Source organism: Mesoplodon bidens (genome assembly GCF_964165515.1).
Source record: "Mesoplodon bidens genome assembly, chromosome: 10".
Lineage (NCBI taxonomy): Eukaryota > Metazoa > Chordata > Mammalia > Artiodactyla > Ziphiidae > Mesoplodon > Mesoplodon bidens.
In genome coordinates, this window is record NC_138172.1 from 52,003,085 (window position 1) to 52,027,392 (window position 24,308).

The 24,308-nt window shown below is 40.4% G+C and overlaps 1 protein-coding gene across 1 annotated transcript in view; it reads right to left on the reverse strand.

The window, feature by feature from the left end:
• Nucleotides 1-6,107, reverse strand: part of FBXL2 (F-box and leucine rich repeat protein 2) — a 90,891-nt gene extending 84,784 nt beyond the window's left edge. The window contains 1 exon segment of the mRNA XM_081247306.1: nucleotides 6,032-6,107. Coding sequence (XP_081103432.1) covers nucleotides 6,032-6,034 — 3 coding nt within the window. The 5' untranslated portion in view covers nucleotides 6,035-6,107.
• Between the last annotated feature and the right edge of the window lie 18,201 nt (nucleotides 6,108-24,308).

Here is a 24,308-nt window from a genome sequence, read left to right on the forward strand (position 1 = left end):
TCACTACTGGATACCCACTGCCTAAAGCAGTGACTGGCACATAGTGGGACACACAAATATTTGCTGTCTAGAAAACCATGAGACAGAAAATTTAATAGAAAGACACAATTACACGGGCAGCACTGAGAACTGGAAAAGCTGGGTTTGAACCATGAGTGTGACCCCACAAAAGCTTTCCCAATGACTGCCCTGTTCTGCTTCCCTAGACCCCCCTGCTCCAACCACCCCAGTGCTGGAAGTGGCAGTGGCTGAGGTAGACACTACACAGGGTAGAGGTGAGACACAAAATGAGGCAGGGAAGGCAGAAGTAAAAGTGTAGCCCAACCCCTGGCTGCCCATATCTGAGCTTTGGTGGTCTGTACTGGTATTAAAAAAAAAAAAAAAGCCAAGTAAATCCTTCAGGATGTCATTACACAACATCATATAAAGAGTCTGTCATAAAAGAAAAAGAGCTTGCTGGCTCAGCTGACAAGACACCAAGACTCTTAATCTTGGGGTAGTATGTTCATGCCAGGCACTGGGCACAATCTTTAGTTTGGGAAGAAACCATGGTGCGATGGTTAAGACGTCAGACTTTGGAGACAGACTAGCTGAGTTCAAATCCTGGCTCTGCCACTCACCAACTATGTGACCTTGGGCAAACTGCCTAATCAACTAGGCCTGTTAAGTGGGTACAGTGATGTTAATCTCATAGCGATGTTAGAAGGGTTAAATGAGATAAACATGAAGTGATCAGCCTAAAACTGGGCACAGTGGAACGGTTCCATGAAAACGAGTTATTGTTACAATTACTAAAAATTATGTGTCCCCCACCCCAGTGCAGCCAAAAGCAAGACCAATTTTGACAAGAGTAGAAAAATTAATACATAGAGAAATGTCTTGTCATATCTATTAACACAGATCTCATTATATAATCCCTCTTAACTATACCATGTGATGGCAGAGACCAAAACTGCCTGTAAAATAAAATATATTTTATTGTGCTTCTCAACACCTCTGAGAAGTCCTAACCACAGGCAAATACAGAAAGGAAAGGCCAAAATAGGGAGAAAATCCAAATAAAGTGAATTAAAATGGGAAAACTGTATGATACGTTATTTTATTATTTCCAAAAAATAAATCTGCCTTACAAGCTAAAGTGGTAAGCAATAACAAAAACCTGCTGACAAGAGGTATCCCAACGTATATATTTTAATCCATATGAATTAAAGTTTAAATAGTTATTTGATGTCTTTTTGTAACAGTCTTAGCATATACAACTAAAATAAATGTGAAATTTTTTATTAGGAAAAATCTCAGAAAATAAAATTTTACTTTTAAAAATAGTTTCATCCCCCAAATCTAAATGGCTTTACATTAAAAGCTGGTCTTATAAATCATACCAATGTTTTCTTAGGTCAGTCTCCCAAGGCAATAGAAATAAAAACAAAAATAAACAAATGGGACCTAATAAACTTACAAGCTTTTACACAGCAAAGGAAACCATGGGGAAAAAAAAAAAAAGGAAGAAAAGAAAAGACAACCTACGGAATGGGAGAAAATATTCGCAAATGATGAGACCAATAAGGGCTTAATCTCCAAAATATACAAACAGCTCATACAACTCAACAACAAAAAAACAAACAACCCAATCGAAAAATGGGCAGAAGGGGACTTCCCTGGCAGTCCAGTGGTTGAGACTTCACCTTCTAATGCAGGGGGTGCGGGTTTGATCCCTGGTCAGGGAGCTACGATTCCCACATACCTCGTGGGCAAAAAACCAAAACGTAAAACAGAAGCAATACTGTAACAAATTCAATAAAGACTTTAAAAAATGGTCCACATCAAAAAAATATTTTTTTAAAAAAGAAAAATGGGCAGAAAACCTTAATACAGGGGTCCCCAACTCCCGGGCCGTGGACCACTACTGGTCCGTGGCCTGTTAGGAACGGGGCCACACAGCAGAAGGTGAGCAGTGGGCAAGTGAGGGAAGCTTCATATGCCGCTAACCATCACTCGCATTACTGCACCCCCCACCCCAATGGAAAAATTGTCTTCCATGAAACCAGTCCCTGGTGCCAAAAAGGTTGGGGATCACTGCCTTAATAGGCATTTCTCCAAAGAAGACATACAGATGGCCAGTAGGCACATGAAAAGATGCTCAACATCACTAATCATGAGAGAAATGCAAATCAAAACTACAGTGAGGTACCACCTCACACTGGTCAGAATGGCCATCATTAAAAAGTCTACAAATAGGGGCTTCCCTGGTGGCGCAGTGGTTGAGAGTCTGCCTGCCGATGCAGGGGACATGGGTTCGTGTCCTGGTCCGGGAAGATTCCACATGCAGCGGAGCGGCTAGGCCCAAGAGCCATGGCCGTTGAGCCTGTGCTCCGCAACAGGAGAGGCCACAACAGTGAGAGGCCTACGTACGGCAAAAAAAAAAAAAAAAAAGTCTACAAATAACACGTGCTAGAGAGGGTGTGGAGAAAAGGGAAACCTCCTACACTGTCGGTGGGAATGTAAGTTGGTGCAGCCATTCTGGAAAATAGTATGGAGGTTCCTCAGAAAACTAAAAATCGAATTACCATATGATCCAACAATCCAACTCCTGGGCATATACCCAGAGAAAACTATAGTTCAAAAAGATACACGCACCCCTATGTTCATAGAAGCACTACCCACAATAGCCAAGACATGGAAACAACCTAAATGTCCACTGACGGATGAATGGATAAAGAAGATGTGGTACATATATACAATGGAATACTACTTACTCAGCCATAAAAAAGAATGAAATAATGCCATTTGCAGCAACATGGATACAACCAGAGATTATCATGCTAAGTGAAGTAAGTCAGAAAGAGAAAGACAAATACCATATGATATCATTTATATGTGGAATCTACAACATGACACAAGTGAACCTATCTATGAAACAGAAATAGACTCACGGACATAGAGAACAGACTTGTGGCTGCCAAGGGGGAGGGGGTTAGGGGAGGGATGGAGTGGGAGTTTGGGGTTAGCAGATGCAAACTATTATATATAGAATGGGTAAACAACAAGGTCCTACTGTATAGCACAGGGAACTATATCCAATCTCCTGGGATAAATCATAATAGAAAAGAATATTTAAAAAAAAGAATGTTTGTATGTGTATAACTGAGTCACTTTGCTGTACAGCAGAGATTGGCACCACATTGCAAATCAACTACACTTCAATAAAATTAAAAAAAAAAAAAAAAGCTGGTCTTTGTGATTCACAAAAGCAGGTGCCAATTCCTGAGCACAAACTGAAATGACAGGAGAAACTTTAAATGCTATCACAGCCAGGAGTATGAACCCTAATCCAATCATCTGTCTTCACTGATGTCTCTTCATCTCATCTGTGTGAAAGAGGAGAGGAGAGAAGGTTAGGAGTGCCTACTCTGTTCTACAGCATCCAGTCCAGTGCCAAGAACAACAAAATACAAGTGTCTGTATACATAAGTGCTCAAAACATTAAAATCCAAGTAAGAGAGAAAACTAATTTCCTAACATATAAATAGCATATATATTGAGGAACATATAACGATACACTGTACATTATAATCCAAAACCATAAGCAGGTTCTTTTTTGTAACTAATTTACTTATTTATGGCTGCATTGGGTCTTTGTTGCTGCGCACAGGCTTTCTCTAGTTGTGTCGAGCGGTGGCTACTCTTCATTGTGGTGGCTTCTCTTGTTGTGGAGCAGGGCTCTAGGTGCACGGGCTTCAGTAGTTGTGGTATGCAGCCTCAGTAGTTGTGGCTCATGGGCTCTAGAGCGCAGGCTCAGTAGCTGTGGCACACGGGCTTAGCTGCTTGTGGGATCTTCCTGGACCAGGGCTCGAACCCGTGTGCCCTTCACTAGCAGGTAGATGCTTAACCACTGCACCACTAGGGAAGTCCCATAAGTAGGTTCTGAGACAAGATGCCTGGTTTTGAAATCTGGCTGGGTGACTGGGGCAAGTTACTTTACCTCTCTGTGCCTCAATTTCCTCATCTCTCAAATGGGGAAAAGGTATTCTCCTTATAAGGTGGTTGTGATGGTTAATTAAGACACGTAAGGTGCTTATAAAAATGTCTCACACATAAAATGTACACAATAAATGTCAGCTCTCATTATTATTTAGATTCAATAGAAACAAGTGGCTTAACTGAAGAAACTTTCACTGAAAAATAGCTAAGCAGAGCTCCAAAATTCATGTGCAAAGTCATAAATATCAAATGCTAAAGCTGTACGTTTAGATTCAAGCATTTAATGAAGGGTTATTTTATGATCTCGAATACAGTTTGGGGGATTACAGAAGGAGCCTCCTCATCCCCGCTGCTATACCAACCATTCCCCTTTTCCCCTGGAGCCGAGGCATCATCTTACCACCCAATTAAATCCCTTCCATGAATTAAATTCTTAATGCTTAAAGATATACAAAAAGCAAAGCATTTCTAAGTTTAGCAAAGCAACCACTAGTACGTAAGTACAATAAAATGCTTTTATTTTAGAGTAAATAAAACTCTAAAATTTACAACAGTGAATCAAGGTGGACTGTAGGTCAGGATGGAAGGGGTAGACAAAGGAGAAGAAAAGGAGAATGGACAACAGGAGGAATATGAGACTTCAGAGAGAAAGCTGTGAATATGTAACTCCTGAATATTCTTTTTCTCCTTCCTATAATCATAAGGGCTTTTCACACAGATAACATGTAAAAGCAAGGCACTGCAACATTTAAAACACTTAGATTTTTGTAAAATTCATTTCCTGAAACTCTTGCTGGTTCCATTAATTTTCACTTAAAGCAATTCAGAATTTGAAAGAAACACACACAAAATAAAGAAGGCACTACTGTTAATTTGTGGGTGATTTTTTTTCCTGCTATCAACAGGCCACACACCTGGCGGTTGTTTTTCCAGAGTCAATGAGACACAGATCATCCACATTCCCTTACTACCTTAATTATTAAGAAAACGCAGAGCTAGCCAGGATTCCCATGGGCAGTTTCTCTCTCCAGAAGGCTGACTGCCACTTGGGGAGCACCCTGCATCCTCAGCTTATTAGCTCTTCCACTAACCCCTGCAGATAAGGAGCAAATCTATACGAAATTACGAACCGTTAAAGAAACTGTTTCTCAAACTAGGCGTTTTCTTATTCCCCACCCCCACTCCCTCTCAAATATTCTATACCAAAGGTGTGTCCCCAAGCAGAGAATCCAGCCCCTCTCTTCTTTCACACCCTTTGGAGGCTTCTGGAGAATTCACACATCTGGTTGGCAATTCCCTGAATCCTGCCTATTCAAGCCAATACCTGAGCTGAGTCTTCAGGTTAGGTTTTTAAAAAACGTGCTTAATGGGGACCAGGTGGGAATGTCCATTCACTCTCAAGTTTATTGAATAAAGGTCATGATTTAAGACGTTTACCGCGCACTAATTATGAATTGAATCCCTGAGTGAGGGTGCTGCATGCACGAAAAAACTCCAGCTTAATATCCCCATTTTTAAAAAGGAGGGAGGAATCTCCAAAATTACAAATTTAAATTTCCACATGCTAAAAAACCTGTCAGAATGATAAATTTCAAAGAAATACCTATTTGTATATTACTAACATAACTGCATAAAAACAAGACAGGAAGCACGTAGACTGCAATACAGCGTTGGTATGAATATATGTGGCATATGATATTCATACATATCCTTTTTTATTTCTTTCTAACCACACCCTCTCTCAGTGGCTTCCTAGGCTCGCCGGGGCCAAACAGCGTCACGCTGTCCGGCGACCGGCCGGTTGAGGGTCCCAGCCAGGCACTCAAAGGTGAGAACGCGGCCCTGGGCAGCGGGCGGGCGCTCCGGCTCTCCAAGGGGTCCCCCTCCCGCGGGTCCGCCCAGTCCTGCTCTGCCCGGCAGCCCCGCAGGCCGCAGCCCGGCCTCTCTGCGACCCCAGCGCTGCCCGCCCCAGCCCATAAGGCGGCCGCCCTGCGACCCAGCCCGGGCGGGGAAGGGCCAGGCGGCCGGGCTGCAAGGGCCCCAAACTCACCATGGCCGAAGAGCCACAAGCGCGCCCACAGCCCAGAGTCACACGGCGCCGGCAACGCCCGTTGTCCTGGTGACGCCAACTGGACGCCCCGCCCCGTCCCCTAGGTGGGCTCGGAGGCGGCTATTGGCTGCCGGACAGCACATGACGCGCAGGGGCGGTGCCCTTTGGACCGCCCCCCGCCCCCCACGACTCGGCTCTTGGGCGGGGCCTCTTTGGCTTTCCGCCTTTGCATCTGTCCCTCATCACCCTGATCACCTTGACATCCTTCACCTGACAGATGACCCAGCCGCAGACTGACCTGATGGGAAAGACCTTTATGGACTTACCTTATTTAAGAAACCTTATTTAAGTTACCTTGATTACACAGGTAACACATGATTATTTGAGACATTTTATTTATCTATTTAAATTTATTTATTTATTTATTTTTGGCTGCGTTGGGTCTTCGTTGCTGCACGCGGGCTTTCTCTAGTTGCAGTGAGCCGGGGCTACTCTTTGTTGTGGTGCACAGGCTTCTCACTGTGGTGGCTTCTCTCGTTACGGAGCACGGGCTCTAGGCGCATAGGCTTCAGTAGTTGTGGCTCACGGGCTCTAGAGCACAGGCTCAGTAGTTGTGGCGCACGGGCTTAGTTGCTCCGCGGCATGTGGGATCTTCCCGGACCAGGGCTCAAACTGTGTCCCCTGCATTAGCAGGCAGATTCTTAACCTGTGTGCCACTGGGGAAGTCCTGGAGACATTTTAAACAATAACGACTTAAAAAGAATAAAACCACACCAAATCTCAGCACCTGATATAACCACTGCTTATATTTTAGTCTATCTGCTTCCAAGCCCGCAACAAAATGTATATTATTATATTACGTTGTATTCTTGGAAATGGAAGCAAACCATATGCACTTTTATTATCTACTTTTTTCAATTTAAAAATTATCCTTGCATGCCAATTCATGTGATAGCATTGTATGTATACACTCTAATTTATTAAATCATTCAGCAACTTGTTGGATGTTTTTAATATGGTTGACAGGAACTTTAGATACCCTCAAATCCAGCCCATTAAGTCTATGAAGAGACATACTCAACAGCAGATCTGACATCTCCCCTTGAACGTCTAATAGACATCCCACACTTAAATACAGCCCCAATAAGACTTTTGATCCAAGTTTCTTACTCTCCCTAAACAAATGGACAACTGTAGCCCTCAACAATCAACACCAGAAAGCCCTGTGAAGAGGAAGAGAATTTGTAGTGATGGAAAGTAGATTACTGGTTGTTCACAGCTGGGGTAGGAGTGGTGGAGGAAGAGATAATAACTAAAGGGTACGAGGTTTCTTTTTGAGGTGATGAAAGTGTTCTAAAGTTGATTGTGGTGGTGGTTGCACACATCTATGAATATACTAAAAACCACTGTGTTGTACAGTTTGTGTGAAATGCATAGTATATGAGTTATATTTCAATAAAGCTGTGTGGTTTTTTTGTTTTGTTTTTATAAATTTTTAAATTTATTTATTTATTTTAGGCTGAGCTGGGCCTTTGTTGCTGCATGTGGGCTTTCTCTAGTTCTGGTGAGTGAGGGCTACTCTTCGTTGCAGTGTGCGGGCTTCTCACTGTGGTGGCTTCTCTTGTTGCAGAGCACCAGCTCTAGGTGCGCGGACTTCAGTAGTTGTGGCACATGGGCTCAGTACTTGTGGCTTGCGGGCTCTAGAGTGCAGGCTCAGTAGTTGTGGCACACAGGCTTAGTTGCTCCACGGCATGTGGGATCTTCCCGGACCAGGGCTCGAACCCGTGTCCCCTGCATTGGCAGGTGGATTCTTCACGAAAATCTTCAGTAAAAGGCGAAAGATTTATGCGTTTTGAAGAGAAACCGCACAATGGCAGGTGGATTCTTAACCACTGCACCACCATGGAAGCCCAAGCTGTGTTTTTTTTAAAGCTATGTTGTTGCTCATACATACTCTCAACTTTAATTAATCTTGACAATTTGTCTTTGTATCAATATGATATATCCCTCTTTGGAACTTTTCACTTTGAATCCATTTATTCTTTTTTCCCCAGCTTTACTGAGGTATAATTGACAATTTAAAATTGTACATATTTAAGGTGTACAACGTGATGATTTGATATATGTATCCACTGTGAAATAATGACAATTCAGTTAACATACCCATTACCTTACATAGTTACCACTATTTTTCTTTCTCTCTTTCTTTCACTGATAACTCTTAAGATCTACCTTCTTAGCAAATGTGAAGTACACAAAACAGTATTGTTGACTATATTCACATTGTTATACATTAGATATCCAAAACCTATTCATCTTGCATAACTGAAATTTTGTACCCCTTGACCAGCATCTCCTCATTTCCCTCTACCCCCAACCCCTGGTAACCACCATTCCACTCTCTACCTCTGTGCGTCTGACTATTTTAGAATGCACATATAAGTGAGATCATGCAGTATTTGTCTTTCTGTGTCCAGTTTCTTTCAATTAGCATAGTATCCTCAAGGTTCATCCATGTCACAAACGGCAGGATTTTCTTCTTTTTAAACACTGAATAACATTCCATTGTATAATATATAGATTTCCCTTTCTAAAAGTTTATATGAATGTATTCATACAATAATTAGGATTTTGAAACTGGCTTCTTTCACTTAGCACATTTTCAAGATTCATCCAAGTTGTAGCATGTACCAGTACTTCATTCCTTTTTATGGTCAAATAATATTCCTTGAAAGGATATACCACAGTTTTGCTTATCCATTTGTTCACTGATGGTCATTTCCATCTTTTTGGCTGTCGTGAATAATGCTGCTATGAATATTTATGAACACTTTTTTTTTGACCATGCCATGTGGCATACAGGATCTTCCCTGACCAGGGATCAAACCCATGCCCCCTTCATTGGGAGCACAGAGTCTTAACCACTGGACCTCCAGGGAAGTCCTGAATACATTTTCATACAGACACGTGTTTCTGTTTCTCTTGGGTGTATATCTAGGGTATATATCTAGAAGTAAAATTTCTGGGTCATAAGGTAACTCTGTTTCAGCATTTGAGGTACTGCCAGAGTGCTTTCCAAAGTGGCTGCACCATTTTATATTCCCACCAACAGTGTGTAAGGATACCAATTTCTCCACAGCCATGTCATATGTTGAAGAAAAAAGTAGTAAAAATGAAGGCAGTTTAAGACAATTAAAAAAATAAGCCACAGATTGGGAGAATGTATCTGCAAAACACATATCTGATAAAGAACTTGTATCCAGAATATACAAAGCACTTTTAAAACTCAACAATAAGAAAAAAAACAACCCAACTTAAAAATGATCAAAAGATCTGAACAGACACTTCATCAAAGAAGATATACAGATGGCAAATAGCACACGAAAAGATAATCAAGGGTGGCCAAGATGGCAAAGTAGGAAGACCCTGAGCTCACCTCCTCCCACGGGCAAACCAAAATCACAACTATTTACAGAGCAACTATCTATGAGAACAAACTAAAGACCAGCAGAAAAGATTTTTCACAACTAAAGATATGAAAAAGAAACCATAATGAGATGGATAGGAGGGGCAAAGATGCAATATAGCCAAGACCCATACCCTCAGGTAGGTAACCCACAAATGAGAGGATAATCATAATTACAGAGGTTCTCCCCAAGGAGTTAGGGATCCTAGCCTCAGATTGGGCTCACCACCCTGGGGTACTGCACCAGGAAAACGAGTTCCCAGAACATCTGGCTTTGAAGGCCAGTGGAGCTTGCATAGGAGAGCCAGAGGGCTGTAGGAAACAAAGACTCTGCTCTTAAAGGGCACACACAAAATCTCACATACTCCAAGACTCGGCTGAGAGGCAGGAATTTCAAAGGAGCCTGGTTCAGATCCATTTGCTGACTTTGGAGAACCTCCGAAAGAGGCAGAAAGCAACCGAGACACCTCCTGGGGACACAGATGCTGCTAGTAGCCATTTGGGGGAGCTTGTCCTACCACAACGACACTGATGCAAGCACCATTCTGGAGTCCTCCCTCCAGCCCAGGGGTCCCTAACCCCTGGGCCACAGACCCGTAACAGTCCATGGCCTGTTAGGAATGGGGCCACGCAGCAGGAGGTGAGCGGTGGGCGAGCAAGTCAAGCTTCATCTGTATTTACAGCCGCTCCCCATTGCTTGCATTACCACCTGAGCTCTGCCTCCTTTCAGATCATCGGCAGCATTAGATTCTCATAGGAGCACGAACCCTGCGGTGAACTGCGCATGCGAGGGATGCAAACCCTACTGTGAAATGCACGTTCAAGGGATCTAGGCTGTGCACTCCTTATGAGAATCTAATGCCTGATGATCTGAGGTGGAGCTGAGGTGGTGATGCTAGCGCTGGGGAGTGGCTGCAAATACAGATTATCATTAGCAGAGAGGTTTGACTGCGTGTACATTAAAGTACATGCCCTTAACTCACATCTGTTTGCACAGCTCTGTGAGGAGATGGACGCAGAACACACACATCTTCTCTTATACACAGAAGTGAGATGGCTTTCTAAAGGTAGATCACTGGCCAGAGTTTTTGAGTTATGAGAGCTGCTCCAGAGACTTCTTTTAGAAAAGCAGTCACCACTGGCAGCACATTTCAGTGACACAGAATGGGTCGCAAAACTTGCTTACTTGTGTCACATATTCAACCTGCTTAACGAACTCAATCTGTCACTTCAGGGGAGAATGACAACTGTGTTCAAGTCGGCAGATAAAGTGGCTGCATTCAAAGCCAAACTGGATTTATGGGGGCAACAAGTTAACTTTGGGATTCTTGACATGTTTCAAACATTAGCAGAGATTTTGAAAGAGACTGAGCCAGGGCCTTCTTTCTCCCAGCTGGTGCATGATCACCTATCTCAGCTTTCAAAAGAATTTGAGCATTACTTCCCAGCCACAAAATACCCCTGAACTGGGAAGGAATGGATCCGTAACCCATTTGTGAATAAGCCAGGTGAATTGACTTTGTGCTAGAAGAGAATCAACTGCTTGAAATCACAAATGATGGTGACCTTAAAAGTATGTTTGAGACAACTTCAAATCTCCATACGTTCTGGGTTAAAGTTAAGGCAGAATATCCTGAGATTCCCACAAAAGCACTGAAAAGCCTGCTTCCATTTCCAACATCCTATCTCTGTGAAGCAGGGTTTTCTGCAGTGACAGCAACCAAAACAGATTACGGAGTACACTTGACATAAGCAACACACTTTGGGTGTCACTGTCTCCCATCACCCCCAGATGGGACCATCTAGTTGCAGGAAAACAAGCTCAGGGTTCCCACTGATTCTGCATTATGGTGAGTTGTATAATTATTTCATTATATATTACAATGTAATAATAATAGAAATAAAGTGCACAATAAATGTAATGCGCTCAAATCATCCCCAAACCACCCCCCAACCCAGGTCCGTGGAAAAACTGTCTTCCACGAAACCAGTTCCTGGGGTCAAAAAGATTGGCAGCCCATTTCAGTGACACAGAATGGGTCGCAAAACTTACTTACTTATGTAACAAGTAAGGTTGGGGACCCTATTATCTCCAGGGGCTTACCCAGCCACCAGCAGGCTGGCAACAGAGCCGGGGCCCCCTGGACTCCAAATAGCCAAAACAATCTTGAGAAAGAAGAACAAAGCTGTAGGAATCATGCTCCCTGATTTCAAATTACACTACAAAGCTACAGTGATCAAAACAGTATGGTACCAGAACAAATACAGACACATAGATCAACAGAACACAACAGAGAGCCCAGAAATGAACCCACATTTATAAGGGAAATTAATAACTTGCCCTACAACAAAGGAGTCAAGAATATACAATGAGAAAATGAGAACTTCTTCAATAAATGGTGTTGGGGAAACTGGACAGATACATACAAAAGAATCAAACTGGACTACTCTCTCACACCATACAAAAAAAAAAACTCAAAATGGATTAAAGACTTAAGGGAATTCCCTAGCAATCCAGTGGTTAGGACTCCATGCTCTCACTGCCAAGGGCCTGGGTTCAGTCCCTGGTCAGGAAACTAAAATCACACAAGCCACGCAGTGTGGCAAAAATAATTAATTTAAAAAATTTTTAAAAAGAACTTAAATATAAGTCCTGAAACCATAAAACTCCTAGAGGAAAACATAGGCTGTAAGCTCTTAGTCATTGGTCTTAGTAATGGTTTTTTGGATATGTCTCCCTAGGCAAAGGAAACAAAGGCAAAAATAAACAAATGGGACTACATTAAACTGAAAAGCACACAGCAAAGGAGACTATCAACAAAATGAAAAGACCACCTATTGAATGGCAGAAGAGTTCCCAAAACATATATCTGATAAGGGGTTAATATCCAAAATATGCAAAGAACTTATATGACTCAACATCAACAAACAACCCAATTAAAACAAAAACAAACAAAAAAAATGGGCAGAGCACCTGAATAGACATTTTTCCAAATAACACATACAGACAGCCAACACGCACAGGAGAAGATGCTCAACATCACTACTCATCAGGAAAATACAAAGCAAAACAACAATGAGATACCACCTCACACCTGTCAGAATGGCTATTATCAAAAAGACAACAAATAACAAGTGCTGCCAAGGATGTGGAGAAAAGGGAACCCTTGTGCACTGTTAATGGGAATGTAAATTGGTACAGCCACTGTGGAAAACAGTATGGAGGTTCCTCAAAAAATTAAAAATAGAACTACCATATGATCCAGGAATTCCACTTCAGGGTATTCTTCTGAAGGGAAACAAAAACACTAATTTGAAAAGATATATGCACTCTTATGTTCACTGAAACATTATTTACAATAGCCAAGATATGGAAGCAATCTAAGTGTCCATCAACAGATGAATGGATAAAGAACATGTAGGATATAGAGAGAATAGAATATTACTCAGCTATTAAAAAAAAAAGAACGAAATCTTGACATTTGGGACAACATGGATAGACCTGCAGAGTATTTTTTTTTTTTTTTTTTTGCTGTACGCGGGCCTCTCACTGCTGTGGCCTCTCCCGTTGCGGAGCACAGGCTCCGGACACACAGGCTCCGCGGCCATGGCTCGCGGGCCCAGCCGCTCCGCGGCATGTGGGATCTTCCGGGACTGGGGCATGAACCCATGTCCCCTGCATCGGCAGGCGGACTCTCAACCACTGCGCCACCAGGGAAGCCCGACCTGCAGAGTATTATGCTAAGTGAAACAATAATTCACACAGAAAAAGACAAATACTGTATGATATCACTTATATGAGGAATCTAAAAAAACAGATTACCATAACCAAACAGAAGCAGAGTCATAGATACAGAGAACAAACTAATGACTGCCAGAGGGGAGTGGTGTGGGGGGATGAGTGAAATAGGTGAGGGAGATTAAGAGGTACAAACTTCAAGTTGTAAAATAAATAAATCACAGGAATATAATGTACAGCTTGGGGAATATAGTAACATTGTAATAACTTTGTATGGTAACAGTAACTAGACTTATCATGGTGATTGCTTTGTAATATACAAAAAATATTGAATCACTATGTTGTACACCTGAGAACATAATATGGTAAGTAAGTTATACTTCCATAAAAAAGAAAAGAACAAACTCCACACAGTCAGGTAGCTGCCCACCCATTAGAGAAGCCTGGAGGTTTATTACCTGGAGAAGGTAAAACAGGTTGGGGAGGAGTAGGAGGTAAGGTAAAACAGGTAAGACCCCTTTCTGAAAACAGAGGGATTAGGTAAATGCTTACATGTTGAACAGTAAGTAATCACCTCTTTTTTATTTTTTAATTTTTATTGGAGTATAGTTGATTTACAATGTTGTATTAGTTTCAGGTATACAGCAAAGTGAATCTGTTATACATATACATATATCCACCCTTTTTTAAGATTCTCTTCCTATACAGCCCATTACAGAGTATTTAGTAGAGTCCCTGTGCTATACAGTAGGTCCTTATTAGTTATCTATTTTATATACAGTAGTGTGTATATGTCAATCCCAATCTTCCAATTTATCCCTCCCACTCCCCTTACCCCCTGGTAACCTTAAATTTATTTTCTACATCTTTATTTCTGTTTTGTAGATAAGGTCATCTGTACCTTTTTTTTTAATTCCACATATAAGTGATATCATATGATATTTGTCTTTCTCTGTCTGACTTACTTCTCTCAGTATGACAATCTCTAGGTCCATCCAGGTTGCTGCAAATGGCATTATTTCATTCTTTTCTACGGCTGAGTAATAGTCCCTTGTATATCTGTACCACATCTCCTTTATCCATTCCTCTGTTGATGGACATTTAGGTTGCTTCCATGTCCTGGCTATTGTAAACAGTGCTGCAATGAACATTGGGGCACACGTGCCTTTTTGTATTATGCCAAATGATTATATCTTTTCGAATTATGGCTTTCTCTGGATATATGCCCAGGAGTGGGATTGCTGGATCATACGCTAACCCTACAAGACAACTACTAGAGCTCATCAATGAATTTGGTAAAGTTGCAAGATACAAAATTAATACACAGAAATCTCTTGCATTCCTATACACTAACAATGAAAGATCAGAAAGAGAAATCAAGGAAACAATCCCATTTACCATCTCATCAAAAAGAATAAAATACCGAGGAATATACCTACCTAAGGAGGCAAAAGGCCTGTACTCAGAAAACTATAAGATTCCGATAAAAGATAACACAAACAGATAGACAGATATACCATTTTCTTTGATTGGAAGAATCAATATTGTGAAAATGACTACACTACCCAAAGCAATCTACAGATTCAATGCAATCCCTATCAAATTACCAATGTCCTTTTTCACAGAATTAGAACAAAAAACTTCACAATTTGTATGGAAACACAAAAGACCCCAAATAGCCAAAGCAATCTTGAGGAAAAAAATGCAGAACTATTGGAATCAGGCTCCCTGACTTCAGACTATATTACAAAGCTACAGTAATCAAAACAGTATGCTACTGGCACAAAAACAGAAATATAGATCAATGGAACAGGATAGAAAGCCCAGAGATAAACCCACGCACCTATGGTCACCTAATCTATGACAAAGGAGGCAAGAATATACAATGGAGAAAAGACAGTCCCTTCAATAAGTGGTTCTGGGAAAACTGGACAGCTACATGTAAAAGAATGAAATTAGAACGCTCCCTAATACCATACATAAAAATAAACTCAAAATGGATTCAAGACCTAAATGTAAGGCCAGATACTATAAAACTCTTAGAGGAAAACATAGGCTGAACACTCTCTGATGTAAATCTCAGCAAGATCTTTTTTGATCCACTTCCTAGAGTAATGAAAATTAAAACAAAGATAAACAAATGGGACCTAATTAAACTTAAAAGCTTTTGCATAGCAAAGGAAACCATAAACAAAACAAAAAGACAACTCTTAGAATGGGAGAAAATATTTGCAAACAGAGCAACCGACAAGGGATTAATCTCCAAAATATACATCAACTCATTCAGCTCAATACCAAAACAAACAAACAAACAACCCAATCAAAAAATGGGTGGAGAATCTAAATACACATTTCTCCAAAGACATACAGATGGTTAAAAAGCACATGAAAAGAAGCTCAACATCACTAACTATTAGAGAAATGCAAATCAAAACTACAATGAGGTATCACCTCACACTAGTCAGAATGGCCATCATTAAAAAATCTACATACAGGGCTTCCCTGGTGGCGCAGTGGTTGAGAGTCCGCCTGCCGATGCAGGGGATATGGGTTCGTGCCCCAGTCCGGGAGGATCCCGCATGCCGCGGAGCGGGTGGGCCCGTGAGCCATGGCCGCTGGGCCTGCGCGTCCGGAGCCTGTGCTCCACGGCGGGGGAGGCCACGGCAGTGGGAGGCCCACATATCGAAAAATAAAAAATAAAAAAATCTACATACAAACAATAAATGCTTGAGAGGGTGTGGAGAAAAGGAAAACCCCCTACACTTTTGGTGGGAATGTAAACTGGTACAGACACTATGGAGAACTGTATGGAGGTTCCCTAAATCACCTCTTAATTTATATTTTTTTAAATATGAATTTTCATATGTGAAGTTTGTTAACTATAACTAAACTAATACTTTTCAGAATTCAGAAAGCGTGTCTATGCTTATTTTTTTGTTTGTTGAAAGTATACTGTATGTATATATACATTCTGAGTAGGGTCTGTGGCAGCCCCCTGTAATTAAACAAATTAATATTTCTGCAGTGAAATATATGAATGAATAGTCACAGTAAGTGTGATAAATGAGGAGTAAAATTACCCTGTCTGTTTGGGTGAAGTTTTGCTGCCAACTTAGTTTTCATGCTAAACATTTAAAAACCAAAAGAAAAGAAAAACAATATTTGGTTTTCAGAACTTCCAGTATTTCAGAAATCTAGAAATGGAATTATGAATACGTACTTGGATATAGGGGCTACTACCCTTCTATCATGATGAAATTTAAAAAATAAGCTACTCAAGTTTTCTGTGCCTTATTTGCTTCTATAGACCAAGTTAAAGTATGGCAAACATCTCTGGAATTAGATAATAAAATGTTCAAGTTATTTTTAAAAAAAAGAAAGAAAAGCTGCTCAACATCATATATCATACAGGAATTGCAAAGTAAAATAACAATGAAATAGGGACTTCCCTGGTGGCACAGTGGTGAAGAGTCCACCTGCCAATGCAGGGCACACGGCTTTGATCCCTGGTCTGGGAAGATCCCATATGCCACGGAGCAGCTAAGCCTGTGTGCCACAACTACTGAGCCTGCACTCTAGAGCCCGTGAGCCACAACTACTGAAGCCCGTGCGCCTAGAGCCCGTGCTCTGTAACAAGAGAAGCCATCGCAATGAGAAGCCTGTACATCGCAAGGAAGAGTAGCCCCCACTCGCCACAACTAGAGAAAGCCCATATGCAGCAATCAAGACCTAACACAGCCAAAAATAAATAAAATTAATTAATTAATTTAAAAATAACAATGAAATAACATTACATACCTATTAGAATGGCTAAAATCCGAAACACTGACAGTACCAAACATTGGTGAAGTTGTAAAGCAAGAGGAACTGTTATTTTTTTGCTGGTGGGAATGCAAAATAATAAAGTTACTTTGGAAGACAGGTTAGTAGTTTTTTATAAAACTAAACACACTCTTACCATATGACCCAGCATTTTGTGCTCCTTGGTATTTACTCAAAATTTACTCAAATCAGTTAAGAACTTATGTCCACAGAAAAACCTGCATACAAAGTTTATAGCAGCTTTATTCATAATTGCCAAAATTTGGAAGCAAACAAGATGTACTTCAGTAGGTCAACAGATAAGCTGTGGTACATCCATTCAATGGAATATTGTCAGCATAAAAAATAAATGAGTTAAAAATCATGAAAAGACATGGAGAAGGCTTAAATATCTATTCTAAGTAAAAGAAGCAAATCTGAAAAAGTTACATGCTATATTACTCCAGGTATACGACATTTTGCAAAAGGTAGAGACAGTAAAAAGATCAGTGGTTGCCAGGGACTCAAGAGGTGAAGGGAGAGAGAGGGGGGAGCACAGGGAATTATTAAAACAGTAACTATTCTGTATGATACTGTAATGGTGGATACGTGACATACATTTGTCAAACCCATAGAACTATACAACACAAAGAGTGAACCCTAATGTAAGCTATGGACTTTAGTTAATAATAAAACATTGGTTAATCAAGTGTAACAAATGAAGTGAATATTGAAATAAAGTGAGTCACATGAATTTTTTGGTTTCCCAATGTATATAAAAGTTATTTTTATGCTATACTGTAGTCTAAGTGTGCAATAGCAGTATGTCTAAAGAAACAATGTACATACCTTAGTGTAAAAGTACTGTATTATTCACAAATGCTAACCATAATTTGAGCCTTCAGTGAGTCATAATCTTTTTGTTGGGAGGGTTTGAGATATTTTGAGAATTACCAAAATGTAACACAGAAACATGAAGTGAGCAACTAGCTCAATGCAGGGTTGCCACAAAACTTCAACTGGTAAAAAATGCAGTATTTGTGAACATCTTCACAATAAAGCAAAGTGAAAATGAGGTATGTCTGTGTGTGTGCTCACCCATGTACTCTCTGTTACCTCTCTGTATGTGTATAAAAAGAAACGGTGAGTTTATACTGATGCTTTGGATTTCAGTCTAGCACCACAGACATTCCTCCTTGGCATACAGTAAATTCTTTCTCCAGCAGTGAGAAACTTGGTTATCTTATCTACAAGACATGTACTTATTTTTTCAACGCTAGTATACATGTAAAATAGTTTCAGGATTACGAATACACATCCCCGTAAGAAACAAACTTACCAACTAGAGTATATTTTTTCCTACAGTTCTTTTTGTCTTTGAGTATTTCAGTATTCATTCAAAACACTGTTTTCCAAAGTTACGCAGGTAAGCAACTTTTTTTACCCACCCAATTCAGTGTGGTTATGTCGAATATAATAAATATGTTATATAGAATTAGATTCATTTGTCATACTCTGAATTCCATGTTGGTGGTTGACTTAAAATAATTGCCCACAGTAAAATTTTCTCCTCTTGATTTATAGTTCTATGGCTTTTGGCAAATACATAAAATTGTATATCTACCACAGAACCATATAAAACAGTTCCATCATCCCCCAAATTCCGTCATTGTAACCTCTGATAGTCAACCTCTTCTCCCACATCCACCCCCTAGCAACTACTGATCTATTTTCCATCCCTATAGTCTTGCCTTTTTAAGAATGTCATATAAATGGAATCATACAGTATATAGCCTCTTGGATTTTTCACTTAGCAGAGTGCATTTAAGATTCATCCATGTCATTATGTGAATCAATAATCCATTCCTTTTACTGCTGAGTAGTATTCCATTGTGTGCACATACCCCAGTTTTGTTTATCCATTCACCTGTTGGAGGACATCTGGGTTGTTTCCAGTCTTTGACAATTCCGAATAAAGCTGCTAAAAGTACTCACATACAGATTTTTGTGTGAACATTAGTTTTCAACTCACTTGGATAGATAATCAGGACTGGGATTTCTGAGTTATAGGGAAAAGTATTCAATATCTCATCGTTAAGCATGATGTTAGCTGTAGAGTTTTTATAGCTTTATTTAGTTAACGAACTTTCCTTCTATTCCTAATTTGCTGGGAGGTTTTGGGGGTTTTTGTTTTGTTTTGTTTTACTAAATGTGTACTGAATTTTGTCCAGGGCTTTCTCAGAGTTCTCTGATACTTGCTTTTTCTATTCTGTCCATAGTATTTTTTGTTGTTGTTCTTATTTATTTATTTATTTATTTGGCTGCGTTGGGTCTTAGTTGCAGCACACAGGATCTTTGCTGCAGTGCGAGGGCTTCTCTCTAGTTGTGACATGGGGTTTTTCTCTCTCTCGTTGTGGCGCATGGGCTCTGTAGTTTTTGCCACACCCGGGCTCTGGCGTTGAGGCGCATGGGCTTAGTTGCCCCGCAACATGTGGGTTCCCTGACCAGGGATCGAACCCGCATCCCCTGCATTGGAAGCCAGATTCTTCACCACTGGACCACTGGGGAAGTCCCTGTCCACAGTATTTTACTGCAATAAAACACAGGTAGACTGTAGGAGGCATACTCCATCTTGGTCAGCATCAGAAGTCCTCAAAGTCTTTGGACTTCCCTGGCAACACTCAGTGCAGGAAAATAATAATAAAAATAATAAGACAGAAAAGAAAGTAGTCCTCAAAGTCTAATTTTAGCTGATAGTTCCTCCTCCCCGCTGTCTTCTTCATCAGTTTCGGTGCGCTACAACAAAGTACTACAGACTGTCTGGCTTATAAACAACAAAAATTTATTTCTCACAAGTTATTTCTACTTATTCTAGTTGTGGAGGCTAGAAATCTGAGATCAGGGTGCCAGCACAGTCATGTTCTAGTGAGGGCTGTCTTCCAGGTTGCAGACTGCTGTCCTCTCACTGTATCCTCACATGGTGGGTAGAGGGTGAGGAAGCTCTCTGAGGTCCCTTTTATAAGGGCACTAATCCCACTAACACCATCACATTAGGAATTAGGGTTAGGGTATAGCTTTCTTTGTGTTTATCCTGCATGGCTTTGTCTGTCCTCTAGGATCTGTGGCTTGATATCCTTTTTTTTTAATTTCTTGGCCGTGCCACACAGCATGTGGGATCTTAGTTCCCTGACCAGGGTTTGAACCCGTGTCCCCTGCAGTGGAAGCGCAGAGTCTTAACCACTGGACTGCCAGGGAACTCCCCTTGATATCTTATCAACTGAGAAAAACTCTCAGCCATAATCTCTCTTTTTTTTTTTATTTGGTTGTGCTGGGTCTTAGTTGCAGCAGGCAGGCTCCTTAGTTGCAGCTCATAGGCTCCTTAGTTGCAGCATGTGCTCCTTAGTTGTGGCAGGCTCCTTAGTTGTGACATGCACACTCTTAGTTGTGGCATGCATGTGGAATCTAGTTCCTTGACCAGGGATCGACCCTGGGCCCCCTGTATTGGGAGCACGGAGTCTTAACCACTGCACCACCAGGCAAGTCCCCCATAATCTCTTAAAATATTTTTCTGCTCCATTCTTCCTCTCTTTTCCTTCTCTCAAGGTATCATATGATTGATCTTCACACAGAATTCTCTATATCTATTATTTTCTTTTTTATCTTATATTTTCTTCCTTTTGTCTCTTTATGCTTCATTCTAGATATTTTCTTCCAACATATCTTCCAGTTCACTAAATCTTTGTTCAGCAATGTTTACTCTTCTGTTGAAAATATTCATTATTTTTTTCAATTATAATTTTTAGTTGGAGACTTTACATTTTTATATTTTTATAGTTTCTAGTACTCTGCCATATTTCTCAGACTTGTCTTTTATCTCCCTGAATATAATGAATAGGGTTTTTAAAGTCTGAATCTGATAGCTCCAATATCTGGTTTCTCTGGGGGTCTCTTCTTATCATCTGTTGTTTCTGCTGGTTTTCATTGTTTGTTTTTTTCCTTTTTGTCTCTCATGTGCCTGTTTTAATTGTAGATCAGATATCTACTTGCAAAATTGTTTGTAGACTAATTTGTTCCCCAGAATGAAGTATTCTTCCTCCAGAGAACATATATTTATTTCTGGTAGGCACATGCATGCCCAAGTAACACGAGTTCACTTTAAACCAAATTCATGACTGAGATTATTCAAAGCTGAGTTGCAATTTCTGCAAGAACCAGTCTTTTTTTTTGTATAACCTCATCACTAATGTGAAGCATTGAGGTCCCAACACAAAGCAAAGAAACACCCCTTCATGGTTGCAGTGTGTCATTTTCCAGTTTCCTTAGCCTAACAAGGCTATGAAAACAATTCAGTTTCTCATCCTCTCAGGAGCCCCCTCTAAAATGAGTAAATAATCCCCCAGGGGGAAAAAGGTCTTAATCTCTATGATATCTCTGAGCACCTGCCCTTCCATAGATCAGAGTCTAACAATTATTCACTATCTTATTGGGTGCTTAATGTCTTTAAGTAAATGTTATCAAATTTTGCACAGGTTTTTAAATGTCCCTTATCCTCAAGAAGAAACTAATCTATTTCACCATGACCAGAAGAGAAAATTCCTTTAAACCTTTTCTACTCACTAGATGTAGAGATTTAGATTTAGATTTAGATATAGATAGTATAGACATAGAGAGAACTACATAGATATGTTGTAGATATATAGATACAATATAGTATTGTCTCGAGTGTATTTTAATTTTTCACAAGAATAGTATAATGTATACTCAGTAATTTTGTTTTCTCAACAGTATGCTGAGACTTCTATATTAATAGAACATATAGATCTGCCTCATTCTTTTCTGAATAGTATCCACTGAACTCATAACAGTGGATATCTCTGGTTAGGGCAAGGGTTTGTCTTTCACAGAGTTGGCAGTCAAAGGATACTTTGGCTTTTATATAACGTTTTGATTTTTCATAAGTGAATGAACTTATTTTGACTCATGTAATTTTAAATTTCAAGAATTATTAGAGTTATACTGATGAAAGGACATTCTGGAGTAAGAACAGAAGACCTCTGGATAAGCGAGTATCATTTTGCCAGACAACTTCTTTGGCATTTAGGGATTATTTTTAACATGCTGTGTTGATAGTAGCTTTTCCTCTGCAGTGTTTCAAAAGATCCTACTACTACTCCATTTTTTCCCCTAATAATTTGGTCAATATCACCACCTAATCAATCCATATAATGCCCTCTATTCACATAACAGAACCTTTTCCCCTGAACACTGAGTCATTCTTTCCATCTTTTTCCCCTTTTTGCTTCTGCAGGCACACATTGTGCATTTTTGTTGAATCTGGAGAAGCTGAAGTTAAGAATTTATTTTTTCATCTGAAGGAAGATAAAGTTCCTTAAAAACCAAGTCCAAATAGCTGCAGAGCAATCCTTTTATTTGTTCATTTACTCTTACACAGACTATTTGGCAGGGCCCTCTTAAAAGTGAGTAGACAGGAAAATATGCTGACAAAGAACAGTGGGATTCTAATTATTCTCCCAAGGCTATTCCTACTTTTTAAAAATAAATTAAAGCAAGCTTGACCACCTTTTTTATGGATGACATAAAAAGTAAACAGGCACTAAGACAGCAGATGGCATGCCTAGCAACACAAGATGCAGATAATGCAAGTCTTCCCAGAGCAGGGATGCCCTTCTGGCATTAATTCAATGTCTGGTGGGTCCCTCAGTGGCTATATGCCTATATAGTATCTGCCATGTGCTCTGGCTGCCCTCTCTTGATCACAACCCAGCATCATCCCTAGATTTCAGCTGTCAACCTCCTCCAACTTGAATTTTCCTTGGGACTGCTTTTCAACTTCTTGTTTCCCCATCACTTGTTTGTTGAATGAATGAGAGCTAAGCAATTTGCCCACGTTCACAGTACTACCAAGTGGCAGAACCCACTTGTTTTCCTGTTCACCACCCTGATACCCACTGTAGGGAATGGAGGAGAAAGACAAAATATAACTCTCCCCTTTTCCCCACTACCTATCTGGGTCCAAGTCAATTCTAGTTAAGTGCCTGGAAAATTGTCCTGTGTACATTCCTACTGTTATTTGTAGATGACTTAACCTGATTGCTGTTGATTTGCTAACTCTGCAGTGAGTGGTTTTAGCTTCCAGTACATAACATTAAAAAGAGAAAATATTTGCACACAGCTTGATATATATCTTCAGACAGCAAACTGAGGCTCCAAATGAATAAAAAATATATATTTAAAGCATATGAGCTGGAATGTTGAACAAAGGTGATACATGGATTGTGATCAAAGCACAAGTTTGTTTTTACCTTCCACTGTTCCTTTGAACATTGTTTCATGGGAATAATTATCCCTGTCCCCAAACTCCTAGTGGGTCCATGGATTTTCTTCCCACTTCAAGGTAATGGTCCCACTACCACTTAAATTTGCAAACACAGTTTTGTTTCAGAAATTGGCACTAGACACTTAGCAATCAAAATGCACAAATTTGCTTGGCATTAAGTCTTCTCCCTCCCACCTGTTTGAGCTCCCGTGTCCCTTGTGGATGCATTTCTATTTTGGGACCCTTTATAGCTCTTTTCACAGCCCTTGGGCAGCTTAAATAAACCTCTTTCCTCTTCCTGCTGGAGTCTCTTGCCCTTTCCAGAGAGCCTTGTGTGGCAGGACCAAGACAACCCCATCCAACCCTCTTTCCAGCAGGGCCTGCATTTGGTCCCATGCTCTGGCAAATTTGGAGTGTGAGGTAGAGACTCCAGCTTGGCCAACAGAAGGCATTCTAAACACAGAAAACAGCCATGCATGAGGAAAGGGGCCACTGGGGCCAAAGAGAATAATGGAAGTCTCCTTAGAAGCCATCTCTTCATTGCTGGGCTTTACTGAATGAGAAATGGAGGGCAAAGGAATGATTAGTCCAATAGGCTGATGACAGACTAAGAGAAGAAGCCAAGCATCTCAGGCCCTTCTATCACACTACTCCTCAAAGTAAATTTTTAAATGTCTGTGTCTTTGCTATACTTCAGTAAAAAGCAAAATCAACATATGGGCTAAGATGAGGGATATTTAACATGTCACATCATTGCGTTGGGTTTTTCTGCCTTCTCACCATGTCTCATGTACATGATGACCATTCTTCTGGAAATGAAGTTTTGGGTACATTGCCTGACAAGTACAGGTATACCAATGGGCACAACAGGACTGTCTACTATTAATACATGGGCTACCTGAGCAAGATCTAGGATGAATAGTCACTGGAATAG